The sequence below is a fragment of the Schistocerca cancellata genome, chromosome 9 (assembly GCF_023864275.1).
Source record: "Schistocerca cancellata isolate TAMUIC-IGC-003103 chromosome 9, iqSchCanc2.1, whole genome shotgun sequence".
NCBI lineage: Eukaryota > Metazoa > Arthropoda > Insecta > Orthoptera > Acrididae > Schistocerca > Schistocerca cancellata.
Genome location: NC_064634.1, coordinates 394,063,138 through 394,086,926, shown reverse-complemented (window position 1 = coordinate 394,086,926; position 23,789 = coordinate 394,063,138). Strand labels below are relative to the sequence as shown.

Genomic DNA, 23,789 nt, shown 5'->3' with positions numbered 1-23,789 from the left:
ATCGGACGAAGAGATGCACACCTGCGTACAGTCATTGTTCCGTACCCTACCGCACACATTTTTTCATTGAGGTATTGACTGTCTGGTCTCACAGTAGCATAAATGTCTGAACTATTCTGGGGAGTGCTTTGAAATAATATGGAGTTTACTTACTTTTTTCCGATTTGCCTGGTCTTCATTTAACTGATCCTTATGTTTATACATGCACTGAATATTCGGGAAAGATGATATTTAGACAAACATCGAACAATCCAGAATATTTAGACACATACATAACATATTTCAAGAACTTTCGGGAATGATAGATGCTAAATAACAAATAATTGCTGGTGGTCACATTTGAACTCGCGACCCGCAATAGATAGGCCAACAAAGACCACTTGGCCACACTGCATGCGTAGCAGCTCTCGGCAGTTTTTCAGGCGGTTTTTACTTCACTTTCCCTAAAAGTTTATGATGCATTTAATGAGCATAAAACAAAATGTAAAAATATTAAGTAGACTAAAGATTAAAAACGAGTGATTACAAAAAAAAAAAAAGTTCAAATGGCTCTGAGCACTATGGGACTGATGACCACATCTGTGGTCATCAGTCCCCTAGAACTTAGAAATACTTAAACCTAACTAACCTAAGGACATCACACACATCCATGCCCGAGGCAGGATTCGAACCTGCGACCTTAGTCGCGCGGTTCCGGACTGCTCGCTTAGAACCGCTAGACCACCGCGGCCGGCGAGTGATTACTGTTTGTAGGTTTGCACACTAATCACATTTTCCCTCTTACTCAGTGAAATTTATTTTGCTTGAAATAACAACATATAAATTTCGCAACAGCTGTAATTGCCGCCACAATGCACAAAATTCTGCAAAGGACTTGTTTCAAAGCCATGTGTGCGAAATTCAACTGCTGTATTACGGCAGATAACAACATGGCGAGAGAGATGAAACTTCCCTCCTCAAATTTCTGTTAAATGAATCGAAAGAATCAGTTCTTCGATTTCTCAGAAGCACTTACACTGTGGGTCTCACACGTATGAACAGAAATTTCTAATTTTACTGTATGCTAGTGGTTCCATCTAGTCAGAACGACTCCAGCGCCATACCTTTTGACCTTGATCCTTTTTCTTTCAGAAACGGAAGCTTAGTGTCCTAAAGCATGCCACAAGAATTACTATCGAGAGATTGCCAACTAGTACAGTAAATTTCGTCCGAAACGGTGCGTAGCAAGGTTTGAGGACGCCTTGTTAGATACATCTCCGTATTTCTCTATGTTAACTCTGCTTTCTAAACAATGACGTGCAGTAATTAATGCGATGCTGCTTTTTGAGAGGGTACCATAAATTTATTACACCAAACAATGGTAGGAATCTTACTACAGAAAGATTTCAGAACTCTCTCATAACCTTGGTCACCAAATGAGGCACTGACTTTCCAGAGACTCTTTCGACGACGAGCTTGGAGTATTATTGACGTTACACTATTGGTTAGTATTATATTTACTTTGTACGTTTACAGGAAACTCGTACAAATTTGCTAATACATACAACAGTATCAGACGTAAGTTTGTGACTTCTCATTACATATGCTTTGGATTTTACCGTGTACTATTATTGTTTTAAATAGATAAAGCCCTCAGTTCCGGTAGTGAGCAAGGTACGACGCTATAAGCAGATGTTACACGAAATCTCACTAACAATCAAAAACCTGGAAATTTTTTTTCGAAATGGAATGGTCCCAGAGGCGAAGTGGGTGAGGGTCAATAAACGATGCCTGGCCACAATGTGTCCGTCACCAGAGAGGAGGAAATGGAAGGGTTACCTGGCCACAGAAGAATACTCATTTATTTTTTGACAAAACATAAAATGTCTTTCCCATGACGTGCCTCTGTCTCCAAGATTTTAAAAGAAAAAGGGTTACGTACTAAGTGCGTGACAAAATGAAAAAGAAAGAAACGAAACGCAAGGGAGCACTTCTGGAACATGAACATACGGCCTCGTTATCCACGGACACCGCCGTCCATCTCCATGGCATGTCTTTTCGCATTGTCGTGTAGGTATCGCTATCTGTTCAATCTTCTGCATGTGGATGTGTCAAATTCATTTCCCATGAATGATCCAGCTGCGGGCCGGATCGTGGATGATGCTCCGCAAGACGTTCGAAAAGTATCGGCTGTACTTAGGATTGTTCACAATAGCACAATGACGATCGTTTAAATAGTTCCAGAAATCTATGACATCACCTCTCTAAACAAATAATAAATCACGTGGTCTCTGAGCTGAGTGAGGGTATCCGTTTGGCCACCAGGGTCGACACATACAGAAACAGTTTACCCATAGATTTTGCTGTGTCACTTTGTGAATAACAGAATATGTGACACGGAAGCTTAAATTATTTACACCGCTCAGGAACCGTAGCTCTTAGTGTCTGACATAAAAATTTCAACTTGATACGTCTCTCCGTTCCTGAGAAAAGCAGTCGTAACAGTCGGACAACAAAGCGATCTTATCGACAGGTGCGGAATCCTGTAAATAGGTCCGTTTCATAATTATCTGACTAACACGGTTCCTCCTGAAAGTCCAGATTAAAAAGCCTTGTATAAACTAATTTTCATCAATGATTGTGCATTATATATTGAAGCTCATACCAAAGACTGATATCCAATATTTCTGTATTTAAAGCAATTTGTTTCGTTAATTAATTCCAACTGCGGATGAAGAACTTACTATCGTTGCTTCCAGAATCTAAAAAATGTTATCTTTAATTACTAATATTTGTTTCCGTTACTAGCACCAATATTAGGTATGTCCCTGAAATTACATTTTTACGGGTTAGTTAAGAACAATCTTCAAATCGTCTTTCGGTTTACAGTGTGAAATGAGATGACCTGTAAATGCGGCTAAAGTCAATTTCTTTGCAGCTCAGTGAATTACCTAGGTCTGCTTAATACACTGAAGCCTAGGGTGTCATAACACGTTGGAAAACGAAAGAAAAATGACCAAACACAAGTTACAGTTCTGTCACAATTTAAAATGGCCCATAACAACCACTTCGACACATATAGAACCTTGAATGGTAGGAAAAAAATAGCTTTAAAGAAGATTTTTATTTTTCATTATAGACAAACTCAAATTTTATAATCGCACGCTGCAATTGTACCCTCGCGTATCACTGGTTGAAATCAAATAATCCTATTGCGTTGTTTTTAAGTCTTTTACGCCTCTGATTGTTATTTGATTTTCTATGTACAATGTGTACCAAGGTCATTAACTACTTCATAGTAACGACGTAACTTCAAATATACGGACGCAGTGTCCCCTTTTTTTCCCATTTGAGTACACCAGAGCTAAAGTACTTAGTAATGTTCTGTAGTTATATAGTGAAGCAAATATTCAGCAATATTGTGGATTTTTTTTTCACAGTAATCCGTGAATTTACTGGAAATGTTACTCCTTACGATTAAGGTACAGTGGTCCAGACACTCTTGACCTTGTACATCGTCGAACAGATGCCTGGCGTCCATACGTTTCGGCATTTGGTGTTACGCCAGTGCTGCTGGGATAAGTTAGGTGCCAGACGAGCTACGGCCAGCTATTTTCGTTTACCCCACTGAGTCACTTGACGCACACGCTTTCAGATGAATCTTAGTTATTTCTTCCTAAAGAGAGAAAGGAAGAGTATTCATGTGCCACGCTCAATAAATTGGTTTTATGGTAACTAACGTCAGTAGTACTGTAGCTTCTGGCAGGTTCCAGGCAGTCGTCACGTCTGTTATTTGTTCATACTGTTTATTTTACCTCGGCGTATGAACCTGATAATTATGTTGTTTACGAACGAACCTGCATTTCTTTCTTCAAAGAAAAGACGTCAAAATGCTCTGCGAACAGTATGTTGATAATACCAATAAATATCCATTTTCTATATTTTTTTTTCAGAACTGTCATCTCTTGCTTCGCTTGTGTCCTTACTGTTTTAATGAAAATAAAGGCATTGTTTGCATTTGCCTCTGGCAAGTAGCGAAAGTTTTACAACTCATACTCCAAACTTAGTTTTCGAGTAAAAAGATTTCTTTACAATTATGTTGTCTCACAAACAACCTACTCATCTGCAATGTCATACGATTAGCGGTCTTTATTAGTTAACTAGACTTCTCCCCGCGGCTTCACCCACGTATCCCTTCGACACATACAGTGAACACACTTCTTCCTCCCCTTCTCCATGTCGCCGTCCTCCTGCCTCGGTCTGTCCTTCTCAGCCTCTATCCATCCCATCTCCCTTGCCATATCTACCATCTCCCCTTCCTCTGACCATGTACTCCTCCCCATCACTCTTCCTTGTTTTTTTTTAAATTAACCTTTGGTATTGTATTTGCTGGTTTACAGCAGGTTACTAAATTTCTTATATTTTTGCCGTTCCTGGCGTGTAAGTTCTTCAGCAGTGTTTGTGGTCGCTTGCCTTAAAATTCTAATTTGTTATTTGTGTTTACGCAGTAAGCCTTTAAAACCTTATTTACTGCCATTCCTGGCGTCTGATGCCTTCTGCTGTGTTTGCGGTTACTTGCCTTTAATATTTCAATGCCTGTAATTTGAAGGTTGTAGCAACTTTTAAACAAGTCTTAGTTTACTGCCATTCCTGGCGTGTAAGGCCTTCTGCCCAGATCACAGTGGCTTGCTTTTAAAACATTATCTGCTGTATCTGTATTTAATGGTGATTTGCTAAATTATAACTCACTGAGGACACTATTATTTACACAGTTGTTTAGTCCTTCATTAATAACGTGTGGTATTTTTTATTTATTGTTGGGTCTGGAATTGCTGGTTTAAAATAAATTGTGTGCAACTTTAAAAGGCAACCAATAGTACCTGATTACACCCCCGTCCACAATCGTAACCGAATCCTGCCTTCCTTGACTACCAGGTTTCATCTACGTGTCTACATATTTGCAGCCATCTGTCACTGGAGATCTCAGAACTGTAGCGTTTAACGCGGCAGTGTGTAACATAACTATCTCGGAGCGTGAGAACAGCGTGCTGCGATCAAGTTACGAAGTCGATGAGTTCGTCCACACCTGGAACACCCTCCCTTTCAGCATGACAATGCCTGACCACACAAGAGCATTGCGACGTTTGTAGCAATGTAACCATCCGGCGCTTGGGTTCACTGTCATTGACGGTCCTCCATACAGTTCCGAGTTGCCCATCCGATTTTCATCTCCTTCCAAAACGTAAAGAATATATTTTACAGTGGCGGCATCAACAGACTGGTCTCGTGTAGGGAGAAAAGTGTTCGTCGCAAGAATCACAATGTTGAGAAACAAATATGTAGAAGAAGAAGGAGGAGAAGGAGACGGTACCGTCACAGCGAGGCCATCAGAGACGGAGCACAAGCTCGGATTAGGAAGGAGGGGGAAGGAAATCGGCCGTGCCCTTTCAAAGGAACCAACCCAGCATTTGCGTGAAACGATTTAGGGAAATCACGGAAAACCTAAATCAGTATGGTCAGACGCGGGACTGAGCCGTCGTCCCCACGATTGCGAGACCAGTGTGCTAACCACTGCGCCACCCCGCTCGGTACAAATATGTAGACATGAAGAATAACGATGTACAGTGTGAATAACGGTTGAATAACGGTTGTTTTATTTAAAAATATTTAAAAGTTTTCATATGATGATCCGTTCACCGTTTCTCAGAGAAACCGCGGTAGCTTAATCTTTAGTAAGGTTAAATCCAGATTATCGCTATACATCATAAGTAATTCAGTCATACAGAAGAGTTAGCATGACAGAAGCTTCGTACCGCACAGACAGTTTCGCAACTAAATGTAATAATATTTACGTCGTTATCTAGCATGAAAGGTTCTATACCAACAGGCTGCAAGTAAAAACCTCGATACAACGAGTGTATTGCCACTGGAAATGAGACAGTGAACAGGGTATGGCTAAGGAGTCGCGTGGCATTGGTGCACCCCGCGGGACTTAGCAGAGCGGTCTACGGCGCTGCAGTCATGGACTGTTCGGCTGTTCCCGGTGGAGGTTCGAGTCCTCCCTCGGACATGGGTGTGTGTGTTTGTCCTTAGGATAATTTAGGTTAAGTAGTGTGTAAGCTTAGGGATTGATGACCTTAGCAGTTGAGTCCCATAAGATTTCACACACATTTGAACATTTTTGGTCATTGTTGCCTGTAGAAGCTGAGATGTTGTTTAATTGGAAAGGGATTTCTTGTTTCACATACAGTGGCCTTTATTCTTGCGATATGTGAGAGCTGTTTTTTAAATGTATCTGTTGAGTGTAAGTCACTGTTTGGATATACAAGGCGCGTTTTTTAAGTAAGGTCCATTGTGTTGTAGACACTAGTAGTTTTTGTCACAAGGAACCTGTCTGCTGCAGAAATTCAGCGACAGATATGCGAAGTGTACGGTGATACTGTTATGAGAGAAACCAAAATGCGTAAGTGGGTACGAGAATTCAAAGATGGCCGCCACAACGTCCATGATGAGGACAGCTCTCGTCGCCCTTCTTTGATTACAGATGATTTGGTGGCTTCCTCTGAATCAAGGATTCGTGAGAACAGGCGCTCCACAATAACAGGTCTCTCAAACGAAGTTCCTGACGTGTCGAGATCTGTGCTTTACAAGATTGTTTCTGAACTCCTAAAGTTTAGGAAACTGTACTCCCGTTGGGTCCCGAAACTCCTAACAGAGGACCACAAAAACCAAAGATTTGAGTGTGCGATGAAGTTCTTGTCTATTATCACGAAGAAAGTGACGGCTTCTTGAGTCAGATCACAACTGGAGACGAAACATGGGTTTCGCATATCACGCCCAAAGTCGAAGCAACAGGGCATGGAATGGAGACACACACACTCGCCTGTAAAGATGAAGGCCAAACAGACTCTGTCCCAGTGCAAAATCATGTCGTCGGTGTTTCGGGTTAGGCATGGTGCTTTGTTGGTCGACTTCATGCAATGAGTAACCACTATCAATGCAGAAACATACTGCCAAACCCTGAGAAAGCTACGCAGAGCGATTCAAAACAAAAGACGCGGCATGTTGACACAGGGAATTGTCCTCCTCCATGACAATGCAAGACCTCACACTGCAGTTCAGACCCGATAGTTATTGGACAGTTTTGGCCGGAAAGTTTTAGACCACCTACCCTACAGTCCTGATCCTGCACCGAGCGATTACCATTTGTTCCTCCACGTCAAACAACACCTCAGTGGCAACCATTACAATGATGACGACGACGTGAAAACGGCAGTGAACTTTTGGGTATCAGAACAGGTGGCAAGTTTTTATTAAGAGGGTATTTTAAAATTGGTTGAGAGGTATGATACGTGTTTCAACAAACCTGGCTACTATGTCGAAAAGTGGAGTGAAGTATGTACTTTCTGAAAATAAATTTAGTTTTCTGAAATAACCTGTCGCTGTGTACTCATGTTCAAACGGACCTTACTTAAAAAACACGCCTTGTATATGTGGTGTTATGTCATGTTTCAGTTGTACGATAATCAGACAGGAGAGAACTTTAACCTGGCCCAGACATATAGCTCATTTCTCTGAAACACTACCAAGAGGTCAGCCAAGCTAAACGTCCTAATATGAGGGACGTAACATCAACAGTGTTGCGTCGTCACACTTTATGAGACACTCAGGAGGTATCTGGTATTGTTGCCGGTCACTGGCACAAGATCTGGTGATAAGGGAGCATCTTTCGTTACCTTGTTGGCGAAACACTTGCTATCTCCGAGACGAGCTCCGTATCAAAGGAATACATAAACGACCTCCGCTGTGAAGGGGGACCCCCATCGAGTAGCTGCATGACATTCTATGCAAAATAAGATCCATAATATATGTGTGTCTTATTTCTAAATATTAAAGCTGTTGCCGACGCAGTATAAGCTGCTTATCCACAACAGTGTAAAACTAAGATAGACGAAACTTATTGTGTGTAGCGTGGATCAGGACCTGAGTGGGAAATGATGAGTGTGTAATAAATAAATCTGAAATTGAATTTCTCCACAGTTATTTTTATTTGACTACTGAAGTATTAAAGCCAGTATTATACAATATTAGTAACACAGAAGGCACTAGAACATTGTCAGAATGAATTTGCAGAACAGTTCATCTTCCTTATCCAGTATAGGGGAGAACTCCAGCGGCAGCAGCATGTGGGTAAGCCCCGGCAGTATACGGGTAACCGCTTATCCCTGCCGTGTAGGGGTAGGCGCCAGCAGCGGTGTAGGGGTGGGCAGCTGCAGTGTAGGGGTAGGTACCAGCAGCGTAGGGATATGTTCCAGCTGTGTAAGGGTATGTTTTGGCTGTGTAGGGGTACGTTTTAGCTGTGTAGGGGTATACATCAGTCAAGGGGTTGTAGGCTGACGAATAGGGGTAGGCCCCTGTGTAGCCCAGGGCGGAGTAGCGGCCAGTCACGTCAGAATAGTATGGGTTGTAGGCTGCCCCTGCAAGTAAAAAGACACACTATTACCAACAGGCTAATGAGACAACAGTATGGGAGGCATAAATATGCATACATTAGTTACATGTCTTTAGTATAATGCGAAATAATAATCTAGTATTAGAAATTATTCAATAAATAATTTTACTCTGTTTCGTATGCAAAGGAAATTAAATGAATTGGAAACGTTAAATTACATGACTTCTAACTGGTATTGCACTCATATTAAAACGAAATGACGATTTACTGTAAGTAGTATTTACAGCATATCTCTGCGTTATGTTAATCCATTTTTTATTTCCCTTCTAATACTGGCATTACCATTACAACAAAGATACATTCTGCAGCTGGTATCCTGACATAAATCTGGTACTAGTTAAAAAAGAAAAACAGAAAGACGCTATAGGTTTCAAATTTCGTTCTTCATCTTCATACCCTGATACAACAGTCCCATCCACCTTTCCGAAACTGACGCTGTGCCTGCTGACGACTGATGTATGCTGTTTCTCTGATGTTATACATAGTCTTACTCTCTGCATGGTTTTTAATATGCTTTGTTATACTTTTCCTAGAGTCACAGAAATCCTAAAACGGTTGCTACATGTTGGACTATACAACATGAGCCTATTTGGAACGTTATGCCAAGTATATACTCAGGGAATTCCTCATTTATTCTTTCTAAGAAAATATTTGACTTTCACAATAATAATATTATGCATTGAAAAGAAATGGAAGTGTAAATTACAATCTTTCTCACCGCGAACTATACGTTCTACTACAAGCACAGCCAGTCCATCTTGAAATACTGTCTGACTACAGATAGCTTTAGGTTTCCATTAGCTACTGAACAAAGACTAATAAAATTCCATTGCCCTCAGTTAACGATAAAAATCTCATGCAATTTTCTTCCGCCTCGTTTCTATTTTGTTTAACATAGTGGAGGACACTTTTCCAATTAAGAAAATGGACGACAAACAATCTACAAATTTTGACAGGATTTTAACGTCGACTAGCAGATTTCCTCGATGAAGATGATCCTTATTCAGAGTAATTTTCTCTTAAAAAAAACAAAGATTTTGTATTGTTAATGACATCATGAGCTATTTTATTATTGTTTAATTAATATCCTAATATCACATTTTATCAGTGTGACCATTACACCTCAAGAATGTTCATAATATAACCCTCAATTTACATGCCGAATTTTTCAGTATTGCTTCTCTCAGCTTAACTTATTGAGCTTTTGTGTTCCACGAGCAATTTTTCACTGCAATATCTAGCCATTTCTCCTCTACCTCTTATTTCGTATCAGTTTTCACTTATATTGGGCCATAGCCGCTGTGTTAGAATAATAATACTCTCCGAAATCACTCGCGTTAACAGGTGGAATCAAAGATAAAAACTGATCTATTTTTGTAAACCTTGTTTATGAATTAGTAGATTCTCATATGCGAAGGAAAGAAAATGCGATTTGGAAACGTAATATGGTTCATAGATATATCATTGCACGAATGCCCGTGTCTTTCCGAGTGACTGAAAAGGAGATTGTTGCAAGCGTCTGATACAGTTGTTAATTTTTCATCTGGTGACCATAACTGTGGATCGCTAAGTGTATGAAGAATCATTCTTCGACCAGAGTATCGCGCCCTGTACTAATCTCGCCAGTTCAGAGCAGCAACATCCTTAGTCACTTGTTCTGTGATTTCTAGTATCTGCGTTCGCCTCCAATATTTTTCCTCCAGGGCTTCTTCTAGATTCACGGAAGCTGTTCCCTGACATCGTCAATTACACCCTAACATCATAATCATTTCTGTAGATGGTGTGTACCACTGTGTATTGTATTGTGTATTTGAACTGGGAACCTAGGAACGACGGAGAGGCTTCGTACCGCCGTAGCCCTCAGTGGTTCACAACCCCACAACAGGCCACAGCAGTACTCCCACCCCACCGCCGCCCACACCGAACCCAGGGTTATTGTGCTGTTTGGCCGACAGTGCACCCCCCCCCCCCCCCAATACCTCCGCCACCACCACTCCCGGAACGTCTCATACCAGACGACTGCAACCCCAAATGTTTGCGTGATAGAGTAATAGTTGTGTGTGTGTACGTGGAAACGGTGTTGGCGCAGCAATAGCCGACACATTGTGAGGCGGAATAAGGGGAACCACCCCGCATTCGCTGAGGTAGGTGGAAAACAGCCTTAAAAGCCCTCTACAGGCTGGCCGTCACTCTGGACCTCGACACTGATCCGCCGGGCGGATTCGTGCGGAGGACTGCCACGCCTTCCCGCTCGGGAAGCAGCGCGTTAGACCGCGTGGCTAGCCGGGCGGGCTGGTGTGTGCCATGTAACGTTTTCTTCGGCTGTCCTGCCAAGAACGGAGAAGTGCTCGGTTTGAAGAAAGAGTAAAGTAGAAATGCAGTATTTCTCCTATGATGTGTAACATGTAAATCGAAAAATCAATTAAAAGACAAAAGTGTCACAAGCGGAATTAAAATTCAGTGTGAAATTGTGCGAATGTTAAGATTCATTAATTAAATTGATTGTGTGAAAGTGTTAGAGAATAGATGAAATGAGATTAGTGACAAACCTAGTACCAAAATTGGAGACAAACTGGCTGTCGAAGCGAAGGAGTTCTGTTCCGTTGAAAGGAGATTAACGCATGACGGAGGAAGCAAGGAGGTTACCGAAACGGACTAGCGCAAACGAGGAGAGCAATCTTCACCACAGTAGGTCTACCACTACGGAACACTGGACTTTACCAGAGAAAGTAATTTCTGAGAACCGCATATGGAATACAGCATTGTACAAAAGTGAGTCATGGGCTGCCAGAAAATCAGAGGTGAAGATGGTATTACAGGAGAATGCTCAAAATTAGGTCGTTTGCTACGATTAGAAATGGGAATGTTCATCGCAGAATTGGAATGGTAAGCAATATATGGAATCTACTAATTATATGAAGAAACAGGGTGATGTGGTATGTGTTAAGACTCAGGGGAATGACTTCCATGATACGAAACGGAAGTTAAGAGCGCAAAAATAATACCGGGAGATTGAGACTGCAATGTATGCAACAAATAACTGAGAATGTTAGGTGCAAGTGCTGGTCTGACAAGGGAGATGCATGACTTCAAACGCGCAAATGCGCTTTCAATATAAATCGTTCATCCCAAAAACAGTGGTATTAGCCATTCGCATTCAAGACGCAACTGTTTTCTGCTATTGTCAGTTCTGGTCAGGCCATAAAGATCGTACTCTGCTAGGTGAATGTTTTCCGAACAAGAATGTTACGCTCAAGGCAGTGCTACCGCATTCAACAACGTTCTGATGTGTACTTGTTTAGGCAACATGAGTTTCACATGAAAAGGATCGTTGATTATCTCAGACTACAACGTGAAACAACTCAAAGTAAAGTTACGTGAACGTCATTTCATGATCAGTCTGCAGCCTGTGTTGTCCAGTCAACTTTTATGCAGTGACGAACAAGCCCACTTTACACTGACGTGGCAAAAGCCAGATTAAGACATTTACATACCAATATCATCGTTTGAAAATGTAATTCTGCGGCGTTTGATATTGGACTGCTTCAACGCAGACGTGATACTGAATGAGAGAAGGAAACAAAATTTAGTAAGACATGCATATTGTTCCGTTCCCCTTTGTTTTGACTACTTCAATGAAAACGCACCTACACCTTGTAGACTGAATAGCTGTGCACCTCTGGTCAGGTCAGCAGAAAAATTTCACATAGAGCAGTTATTTTAAGCAGAGGGAAGTATAACCATCAGTCACGACATTGCAATGCGTGTTTTTTTGGTTCTACCAACAATATCTAGTTTCTTCGCGTTACCCGAATTCCTATCATAGACTTCGAGCAGGTGAACATTCAAATGCCTCTCATGGTAAAAGTCGCAGTTTTGTATGCGAATGTCCCAAACCAGTGGTTTTGAGATAATCGATTAATATTTTAAACAAGGCTTCCTGGTGTTACTAGCTTTCAAGAGCTCCTACTTCTTTCTCAAAATATCTATCAGAGGAAGAGATTAGCGCAAGAAATTATATCAAAGTGGACCGCCACGAACCATCAGAATCGTGATGGTCCGAGGAATAAAAGAAAAAACTCATTACTGCAATTTGTGGTTAATTGATATTTAGATGTTGAGGTTTACACCATGTCTAACGCAATCGGTTAATAATGAAGTGGGATAAAATGAAAACGCACATACACTCTAAGGGCGAAAAGAAAGTAGCACCACGAAGGAATTGTTCGACGGCAAAGAAATGTAATTTGTATGTACAGACAAACAAATGATTACGACTTCAGAAACATTGTTTTATTTATTCAAAGGAAATGGCTTCACAAATTCATCAAGTTTGTTTTGTCCAGTAGGTACGTTATATCTTCAAAATCCCAATCTGCTTGGAGGGTCATACCCATAATGCTCCAAATTTTCTCAATTGCTGACCGAGGTACAGTTTGGCAAGCACGAAAATAAGCAGTAGAAACTCTCGCTGTTTGTAGGCAGGCATTATCTTATTGAAATGTAAGCAAAGGATTGCTTAGAATGATGGACAATAAAACGTGACGAAGAATATCGTTGACGTAGCGCTGTGCTGTGAGGGTGACGCTGATGACAACCTAAGGGATCCTGCTGCGAAAAGGAATGTACCCCAGACCATCACTGTTAGCTGTCAGGCCATATGGCGGGCATTTGGTTGGTAGGCCACTGCTGTACGGTGCCTCTGCAGACACGTCTTCACTGAAACTTGTCAGATTAAAACTGTGTGCCCGACCGAGACTCGAACTCGAGACCTTTGCCTTTCGCGGGCAAGTTTGGAAGGAAGAAGACGAGGTACTGTCAGAAGTAAAGCTGTGAAGACGGGGCGTGAGTCGTGCTTCGGTAGTTGGTAGAGCACTTGCCCGCGAAAGGCAAAGTCCCGAGCTCGAGTCTCGGTCCGGCACACAGCTTCAATCTGCCAGGAAGTTTCATATCAGCGCACACTCCGCTGCAGAGTGAAAATCTCATTCACGTCTTCACTGGTCATCGACGGTCATATTGGAGCATGCATGACTCATCGCCGAAGACAATTCTACTCCAGTTAATGAGACTCCAGGCCAAAGACGTGTCTGGAGATACCCCAGACAGCCGTGGGATACAAACCTGAATGTCCGTCGCCATGCGTCCCGACTGCCAGGATGATGGTCTGGGATGCCATTTATTTTCATTGCAGGACCACTTAGGTTGTCACCTGCGGCACCCTAACAGCACAACGGTACGTCGACGATATTCTACACGCAGTTTTGTTGCCTTTCAAGGCAAGCCGTCCTTGCCTTACATTTCAGCAAGGTAATGTTCGCCCGCTCACGACTATAGCTTCTACTGTCTGTCTGCACGCTTGGCAAACGCTGCCTTGGACAGCAAGATCTCCGGATCTCTCCCCAACTCAGAACGTTTGGATCACTACGGGCAGGGCCCTCCAACCAGCTCGGGGTTTTGACGATCTAACGCCCCAACTGGACAGAAGTTGGCATGATATTTCTCAGGAGGACACCCGACAACTCGGTCAATCAATGCCAAGCCGAACAAGTGCTTGCATAAGGGCGAGAAGTGGACCAATGCGTTATTGACTTGTTCAATTTGTGAAACTCTTTCTCCTGAATGAATCACCCAACTTTTCAGAAATTGTAATCGTTTGTTTGTTTGTATATGTACATCACATGTATCAGTTCCCGTCCCATTCGGATAATTCCTTCGAGGTGCACTTCCTTTTTCTTTCTTCTTACCATTTACAAAAGGGCAAGAAAGGCGCATATGAAAACGTATGAATCTCGTATGGACATATTGTACACGTTATTACATCTAACGTAAGATCATTTTAGGAGTTCCGTACCTGTGACCAGGGGGTCGACCGCCTTCTTGGACCTCTGGACGCTGGTGTCTTCGGCAGGGGTGGCCAGGGCGAAGCCCGTCACGGCACACAGCACTAACACCTGAAACACACAGTGCTGGGATCGCCACGGGTTCTGCAAGATAAAACTACAGCAACTTATTAATACTGGGGCAGGGGACCCAGTTACAAGAAATCGGCATCCGGCAAAATCCGAGACCAACTCGGTCGGCGACGTCCTGTAAGAGGAATATGCGATCGCTGACAGTCACAAACCACAAACAATCTCTTCTAACAAACAGGTGTTTCTGTGATAACAGGGCAAAATTAGTTGTTATAGAGAAGTAGAAGAGAAACAAAATATGATCAAAAATTTCAGCCAGCAAGCGATCCAGTCCAGTCTTTCAGTCTAAGAAGTTTCCGACAGTAAGAGGATTGTAACAACAACCTTGAAGTACCGGGAACAGAATAAAGAACCCTTATGACTCGTAGGGAACGCAAAGGACAGAACTGGAGTAACGCCTGTGGATGTAGTGATGAGCGTTTTGTGCAATCTTTAATGGGGACACAGTGAATGTGCTGGGCTCTTATGCGTGGTTTCAAGCACCTATTTTCTTAAGTTTAAGGGTTTTTACGTAGCTTTAATATTTTCTTAGTTACGTGTGAGTGACAATAGTTAATGTTCGAGCAGACTGACTAAGATTATTTAAGAGCAAGGAGAAACTAAATCTTTAAGATCTACTACAAACTATGTCAGAGAGGGACGAAAATTTTTTTACAGTGTTGTGTAAGTGAAGAAACAATTAGACTTTGGAATTCTCATTCACATTCGCATCGCATTCGTTTGATTCTCATTCTGATTACTGTTCATAGCTGAATTAATATACCAGTGAGTGTATGTTGAAAATATAATATGAAATCAAAATATTATTCAAAGTTGTGTGTTTCATTTATGGAATTCCAGTCACAACTTAATTTCAAAAGTATTGTGAGACAAGTGGCATATGTTAAAGACGAGACTTTTGTGGGAGACTTTTTGGCCGGCTTCGCCGTCATTTAATTGTACTGTATATCTGAAAAAGTCGTCTGCAAGTTTCGAGGTTATTTTTAAGAAGTTTGATGATTTTCCTGACAAGTGTGACGGTAAAATATTTTCAATGACGTTATCCTATCCGACAAGCTGAAATCACTGGTAACTTTGGCTTGGAGTTGACCTATTTTATGAAAGACATTTATTAACATTAATTATGGCATATGTTTCATCCCATTAGAATTTCATAACAATGTATCACCCAAAGATATAGCGGGATCGCGTTACAGCTTCGTGTAGGATTTCACTGATGTAGCTAAATAAAAGTAATCATAATCTGCCACCACGTACAGATTCAAGCGTGAGCGGGAAAATCTAAATAATAACTTTTTGTTATATTTCTAATTTAGTTATTGTTTCTCTCATTCAAATTTCAAACGTATGTGACACGCAGTATGCATCACTTGGCATCCATAGTTAGAAATATGTCACTATATTGGTAGTACAGAACCTCTGAAAATTCTACTGCGTAATCCGAATCATTGCACAGCGTCACTAAACGAACAAACTGAGCAGAGGATGCTTTATAAGGAAATACCATCCACAGAGCAACATTGTGCGATGCGGATTTCACTCGAAATGCGCAATTAAAAATTCAGGTTTCAAGAATTCTACAGCTTTGTTCTGTGTAAAGGAAATAATGAATAAGCAGTAACCTTAAAGAAAAGGGAACATAAATTAGCTACAATGTCCAGTAAACAATGAGCGTGCGAAATGATACTGATGCCAATGCTGCTAGTAGTGTCTGGCTTGCAGTTTTGCTAAGTGGTAGTCTGATTCTCAGAGAGCTCAGTACCCCGGGCTAATATCGTCGAAAGATGTAGGTTACTTGCTAACTCCGGCGTCTGATGCAACACGTTTTTTGTTCGTACCTCAGTGTCTAAGTGAAATGAGTGGCGCTATAACCAAAATCTTTCCAGTGAAGGAAAATACACGGAATTACAGGCACGTCACACTTTCTTACTCGCTGGAACATTGTCATGTGCACATTATCTGGAGAATGAAGGTCACTTGAAGAAACTAAAGTTGTGGCTAAAATATCAGTAATCTACGGCTTCACCGGTATTCAGAAGACCTAAAAAGATACTTATTGTTACGACGTATATTGTTTTTAGCTATTGCGAGAGTTGAAAGAATCACAAACACACTTTAGAGTCTTTTTTTATCGATATTTTACATGTTTTGAGGTCATCAGCAACATTATTCTGTCGAATACAACCCTCTAACTCGCCACTGGCGTGTTTTTACACAATCAATTTCGCTGTTCCTTGTACTGATAGCAGTTTTCATTAGATAAAATCGCCTATTCTTTGCTAGTCCTCTACTGAATACATTACCTATGATCATAAGACTCACAAAAGCAAAAATGGACGCCCTTCTATCAGAATAACACGATCATGTAAAGTTAGGTGAATCACACCAAGCAGAACATGCCTTGCATCTGGGAAACTTTTAATTTCATTTATCAGCAGTCAGTGTCTTATTGACTCATTAGGCATAGCTACATTCTATAGACGGTCCCATTATATTTATTGACGAATTAATTAGTTTACAATTTTGTAGTGCAATATAGGACCATACTCAGAAAGGATCGCAATCTCAGTGTTCGAGCTGTAATTGATATAATGAGAATATTTCATTTTCGAAATACCGTTTCATGGATACTGCAACCAATTCTATCGGAGGAAACAAGTGGATATGGACTTTAGGCAGGTTTCTTATTTTACTGAATATTTTTAGCATTAATTGTGTAACTTAAATAAGTAAGAATAACAATAAAAAAGAACTTATCAGGACATTACTTAAGATGTCACGAACGGATAAATATGAGAACTACTGCACAGCTAGTCACTTTTGTAGACTGTAACCCAAAGGTCTGCCTCCTTTATTGAGTGGTCAGTGTGTATGACTGGCATGGAGTGGACCCGGCTTCTACTCCCGGCCGGTTCTGTTATTTCCTATGCTCAGGGACTAGGTGCTGTGCTGTGCTGTTCTCATCATCATAGACTGCGCAAGTCGTCTAGTGTGGAGTCAACTGAAAAGACTTGCAATTTGGTGGGCGAATTTCCTCAAGTGGAAACTCCAGGCCTTCAATGCACACGATCATTTCATTTTATTTTATGTAGCCCAGAATACAATACCAAAGAATACGGAAAGGTCGAAGACATACTGGATGAAGATCTGTTTACGTCAGAAGGGAAACAAATGTTAGAGAAGAAAATTAGATATTTAGTTTACTAATGAAAGGGAAACCGAAAAAAACAGGCGAACTCGGTAGCATTTATGGACCCAAAGAACACTTTCGACACTGTAAAAGTGGATAATATTGTCATTGTCCTTGATGATTGGGGAGAAAGTACAGAGAGAGATGGATAACGTAAAAAATGGAGAGTAGCTTACTTAACATCTAAACTGAGAACGATACAGATGTCCACTTAAAGAAAGAATTCTCGTATGTAGAAAGTAAGTTCACGCTAGATAGCTGAAGCAAACAAGCTGTCTGAAGAGGGTAAAGACAGACGAAACAACCTTGCTTTCAGAACACGGCTCTGCTGGTATATGTGTTGCTAAATGGCTAATCCGGTACACGATCCCTGTTCCAAGTTGTCTGTCCAATGATAACTCCCATAGGCAACAAAAATTTGTTTTTTAATATTACTTGCAATTATTGCCGGTAATTAGAAACTTAAAATGCTATCATAACTTACTCATGAAAAGATGTAATGTTACATTGAAGGTTTAACACAATAACACAAGTATTAATGTTAGAAACTGTAAATGTAAATGAGCCATCGTAGTTCACTGCCCCCCCCCCCCCAAAAAAAAACAAATACTACATTCATCCAGTATTTGAGGATGAGAGCGCTTAGTGACTTCCAACAAAGTTTACACAATTTGAAACCTTTTCGAAACTTGTTCTTGTTGATGCCTCCCACAAAGTAATGAAAGGAAAAGAAATTTATCGCCTTCTATATATTCGGTGTTCATGCAGTACGGCTTTAGCATCAGACATGACGTTTTAATTTATTTCCCCAACAGGTCTTACATGAACATTTAAAGGAATTATACGTTTCTTGCTTAACCAAGTATGGTTCATTAGCCTGCAGATTTAGTACTTCGAAACGAACAAAATCGGAGTAGTTACGATTTTCCATCTTCAAGCATGAAGGATTCACACATTTAATATAAAATATTTCACTCGATAATTTATTTGTAACGCAGTCAGACATTTGGCACTGTTTCATACATGCAAGGTCGATTCGTTAAAGAATAGCGGTTTTCTTTTGGGGGAGGGGGAAGGGGGTCGGGGGTTGTAGGGAGTGTTGCTGCTATGAAGTTCTTGAAAGTAAAACCCTGGAGTATTACACGGTGTGCAAATGAAAGGTTGATCACCAGAAATCCGGAGAAGAAAACGCTGGAAGGATATGGTGTTACTGATAAAAATTAAAAATCAAGTGAACAGACAAAATGACATAAATAAATTCTATAAAAAGATAGAAAAGATGTTTGTTGAAGCCTCTTACCATATGACGGGTAGTTAGTTTGATTTCCGCTACGACACCCACGCATACAAAATTTGGCTGTGGAAAGACCAGTAATAGGAAAGAAAGGTTAGGGAAGTCCAGGACTAGGATATGCAAAGTACGTTGAGGATTCTGAATTCAGCAGTTACACACACAAATCTAAATGCTGTCAATTCAACTGAATACCTAGGGACTACAATTACGATGATTGCTTAAATAATGCTGTGAGGAAGGCAAACCAAAGACTGTGTTTTATTGCAAGATCACGTGGAACATGCAACAGATCTACTAAACAGACTGCCTACAGTACGCTTGTTCGTGTCATCTTCTTGAGTATCGCTGCGCGGTATGGGGTCCTTACGAGATAGGATTGGTGCAGGACATGTAAACAGTTTAAAGAAGGACAGGTAGTTTTGTATTACCGCGAAATAGGTAAGAGCGTGTCACAAATGTGCACAAAGAGTTCCTATGGGGCACGCGCAACTATATAAGACCATTTTGTAAAATGAGAAAAACCGCAGAACAGTTCCGTAATCCAAATCGTTTATTGTGTAGGCGACAGGGTTCCGGAACTTTTAAAGTTGCATCATCTGGTGTAAAAAATAAAATCTCTTAACCTTCAGAGGGCATCATCAGCCCATTCTTGTTATAGAACCTACGGTGCCGTGTCAAAACGATAGAAGGAACATAAATTCCACTAAAACCGATCATCCGTGCTACTAATGTTAAGAGATTTTATTGTTATAAAGGAAAAGCACCAGTTTGCTTTTGTAGAACAAAAGCAAACTGGTGCTCTTCAAAAAAAGGTTCAAATGGCTCTGAGCACTATGGGACTTAACATCTGAGGTCACCAGTCCCCTAGAACTTAGAACTACTTAAACCTAACTAACCTAAGGACGTCACACACATCCTTGCCCGAGGCAGGATTCGAACCTGCGACCGTAGCAGTCGCACGGTTCCGGACTACAGCGCCTAGAACCGCATGGACAGCGTGGCCGGCTGGTGCTCTTCATTTATTATAATGTTGTTCTACCAAGAACCGACGGAAGATTCTGTTAATACGATTTTATTGTTCCTAAACCGATCGTGTACACAATAAAAGATTGTGGATTAAGCAAATGTTGTGCGGTTTGTTCGTTTTACAGAATGTCACGGATACGATGCGCGTATTGGGGTGGCTGTTATTAAATCAAAGGCGTATTTCGACCCAGCGTAATCCTTTCACTAGATTTCAGTCTCCATATTGTTTTTTTTTTTCTTCCAGTCAGAAAATATGTTATTGATTTCCAGTTGCATAGTAATTAATGGTCTTCGTAATAAAATCATAGAAATCGGAGCTCGGAAGGAAATATTTAAGTGTTCGTTTCCCCCTCACGTGGTTCGTGAGTGAAACGGTACAGAAGTAGTCTGAAAGTGGTTGGATGGACCCCCAGCCTGGCACGTAAGTGTGAGTTGTAGAGAAGTCGTGTAAACCTAGAGGTAAATTTAGGGACGAACAGAATCGCACCAGGCAGGGAAAAGTCAAACACAGTCAAAACAGTCAACACAGTCAAAACACTGATGACTTAGGGCAACAAGTTGACATGACAGGTGTATCGTGAAATACAAATAGATTTCTCCCGTCGATGTTCATGAATGGAGATTAGAGTGATAAGGAAGATAGCTTATTCTAATGTCCAGCCGACGTAGCGGTTATTGGAAATGGAAAGGAGGGATAAAGATTAATGATCAACGTCTCGTTGACGACTTTCTTATTAGATGCGAAACGCTAGCATGGTTGGGAAAGGACATCGGATGTGTGATATTGATAGAAACCATTCCAAAATATGCCTTAAGGGTGGCCGAACGTGATTTCAGTCGCTGTCCTTCCTAACGTAAGTCGAGTGTCCCAGGACTGCACAACTTCACTCATCATTACAGAGCACAATATCGGAATACAGAAAGATGTGGTAGGAAAACAATTGCTGCGTTGCCTAGGGAAACACCACGGTTCAAATGGTTCTGAGCACTACGGGACTTAACTGCTGTGGTCATCAGTCCCCTAGCACTTAGAACTACTTAAACCTAACTAACCCAAGGACATTAGACACATCCATGCCCGAGGCAGGATTCGAATCTGCGACCGTAACGGTCGCGCGGTTCCAGACTGTAGCGCCTAGAACCCCTCGGCCACCCCGGCCGTCGAAACACCATGGCTATGGCCTCCACTGATTCAGTGAAGCGGCTAATCTATAAGTAAATCATGAGGGCTGTCCTCACCTCCTCTAGAAAGTGGGTGCAGTAAGATAACCATTGAGCCACCTGGCTCGGCTCCTATGTTACACCTACATCTGCGTGTATACTCCGCAAGCCACTCGTGTGCTGCTTGAGGGTAGTATGGTGGGAATAGTTAGTGTGCCTTTGTCTCTTACGCCTTCCCTGCTCCATGCGCGACGTGTTTACTGGAAGAACGCTTTTGTGTCAGTGTGAGCTCCAATACCTATAATCTTACTTTCATAGTCGATTCGTGAATCATAAATAGGAGGAAACTATATACTGGCTGACTCTTCTAGCGAGGTACTGTCTCGGAATTTCAGCAGCTGTGAAGTCCTGGAATGGAACTCCCTGGGCAGCACCTGATGCTTTCGCGTTTTCTAAATAAAGCTCTAAGAAAAAGCGTCCTCTTCTTTCAGTCATCTCCGTTTTCTCTCTCAATCCTACCTGATACGTAGATGAGCAATATTCCGGTATTGGTTAAACAAGGGGTTTGTAAGCTACCCTTTTTGTGTGTGGGTTACTTTTCCCGAGGGTTCTTCCAATGGCATTCTCTGGCGCTCCCTTTACCTGTGGTTAGTTTTACGTGGTCGTTACAATTTAAAAAGCTCTGTACGCACACCCGTAGGTGTCTTATGCCTGTGACTGCTCCCAATGATTCTTCTGCAATCATCTAACCATATAATAATGGCGTCCACTTATGTGTAATACATTACATTTACCTATATCGAACTTCAGCTATAAATCCGTACATGAACGTCGATTGTCTGTAGATCGTTCTGCGTTCGCTACAATTTTTTTTCGCGTTGCGCTTGTATATATATTAGGTTGGTGCGTCAGTTCGTAGCATCGTATGTAACAGTAATGTACCTTTAATACGTCCATGGCGTGCGCCCAAAGCTACTTTAAGTTCGATGGTTTCTCTCTAGTAACTCTCACTACTTGTTAGTGAGACCTCTATCCAATCACAAAACTGGTGTGATACGCGGTTCGCGAATTAGAGTGTAGCGCCCGTAGGCAGCCGAGCTCTACATACCGATTGACGAGCATAAACCAGGGAACACGTAAAATGTTTCGACGCATCATGACGAGAGGGCTCCGTCACGTAATTTACAGACTTCCGCAAAGTACAGCGGAAGCAACAAGGCATATTCGTTTGGAATGGAAATGTGTGAGTAACGAAAGTAAAATACTCACCAGCTTCATCATTTTGCAGAAGAGCAGTGTAGACTTCAGCGATGAGAGCGAGGGATGGTGCGGTCGTAACTCTGCGTGTGAGGATGGCCGGTGGGCCGCGCCTTTTATACGCGGGAGCAGACGAGTACGTGCGGCCACGCTGCCCCCACCAACACCCACATCCCCACACCGGGTTAACACCGGCCATTAATTACCGGCACCTTGGACCGTCTAGATAACCTGCTCGATGGGGGGAGCGAAAGACGCGAGCATGCCGATTTCTCAGTTTCGTGGCGGCTCTTGTAGCATTCGCACGGGCTTCCAGTCTCTCTCTTCGTGGCCCAGATTTTCTTTGTCGTTATCGCCTCGTTATAATAAAATCTCGCTCAAGTTTATACCATTTCGTAATTACATGTGAATTAAACGTGCAGGAATTAAGATAGTGTTTCAGCGTTCAAAACTGGTTAAAATGTAACTTATCAACGTAAGCATACTAACCATATTGCCTTAGGAAAAGGCACTGCGGTCTTGTAATTTTTTTAAATAATATGCTTTTGCTTCAACTCATATTAGAAGTGTTATTACCGATTCCGGCTTATTACCTGGTGCTCATTAGATGTTCTGTGTAAACATAAATAAAAGTTGATAGCAGAACACTAGGAAACTAAATGACAAACTTCCGTACACAACTATAATTTTATGTGCAGTGTACAAATTGCGACCGCAGCTGTTACTGTCGGACTGTGTCGTCCATCCTGATTTTTTCATTTAACTTGCTGGGCGTTAAATGGTTTCATTACTAGTTTCCACTTTGAAAAGATATTACCTGATAGTTAATTTTACATTGTGAATATTCTTTATCATATTTTCGTGTTTAGAGATTTGCGAATTTCTTATCATTACGTAGTCAACTTTAGCATTCAGCTCCAACTGTTGGAGCGCAGATTCGTTTACCAAGTGAGCGTCTTGTCTGTCTGGACCTCTTCGGTTGAAGAGTTACTGTGTAACATATTCATGTAAGTATGATTGCGTACAGAAGCTAATTTGCTTTCCTAGTATTTTAAAACTGGCTTTTTCCTTCATTTGAACATACCATCTTCTGTTGAAGTAGTAATGACACCATTTGTGTGACTTTTTCTGAAGTAATAAAATAAACATAGTTGAAAATTTGAAATATCGTTAAAATTGTGCCAACAATTTTAAAACCTTTCAACATCAAACTCTCCAAGTCCACAAAGCGTACCGGAAATTTAATGTTTCCTGAATATTTTAGTCCTGTTTTCCGCGTTATTCTAAATACTACATGTGAATAATATCAGAAGGGGAACGGAAATAGACTTACTTAAAAATTGGTTTTAACGTGGCAAACGTGATAGGTTTTTGCGAAATTCAGTTAGGGGAATAGCG

The 23,789-nt window shown here is 41.4% G+C and overlaps 1 protein-coding gene across 2 annotated transcripts in view; it reads right to left on the bottom strand.

The window, feature by feature from the left end:
• The window catches only part of LOC126100828 (uncharacterized), a 100,332-nt gene extending 77,858 nt beyond the window's left edge, over window positions 1-22,474 (bottom strand). Inside the window, exons 1-3 of one of the 2 annotated variants that reach the window (XM_049911481.1) lie at window positions 22,404-22,474; window positions 14,343-14,442; window positions 8,004-8,456 (exon numbers count right to left, since the gene is read on the bottom strand). In XM_049911481.1, the coding sequence (XP_049767438.1) occupies window positions 8,128-8,456; window positions 14,343-14,442; window positions 22,404-22,415 (441 nt within the window). In that variant the 5' untranslated portion in view covers window positions 22,416-22,474 and the 3' untranslated portion in view covers window positions 8,004-8,127. Of the gene's footprint in view, window positions 1-8,003; window positions 8,457-14,342; window positions 14,443-22,403 lie in introns of those variants that run through there. The other variant, XM_049911480.1, reaches the window with a different exon arrangement.
• Window positions 22,475-23,789: the final 1,315 nt, after the last annotated feature.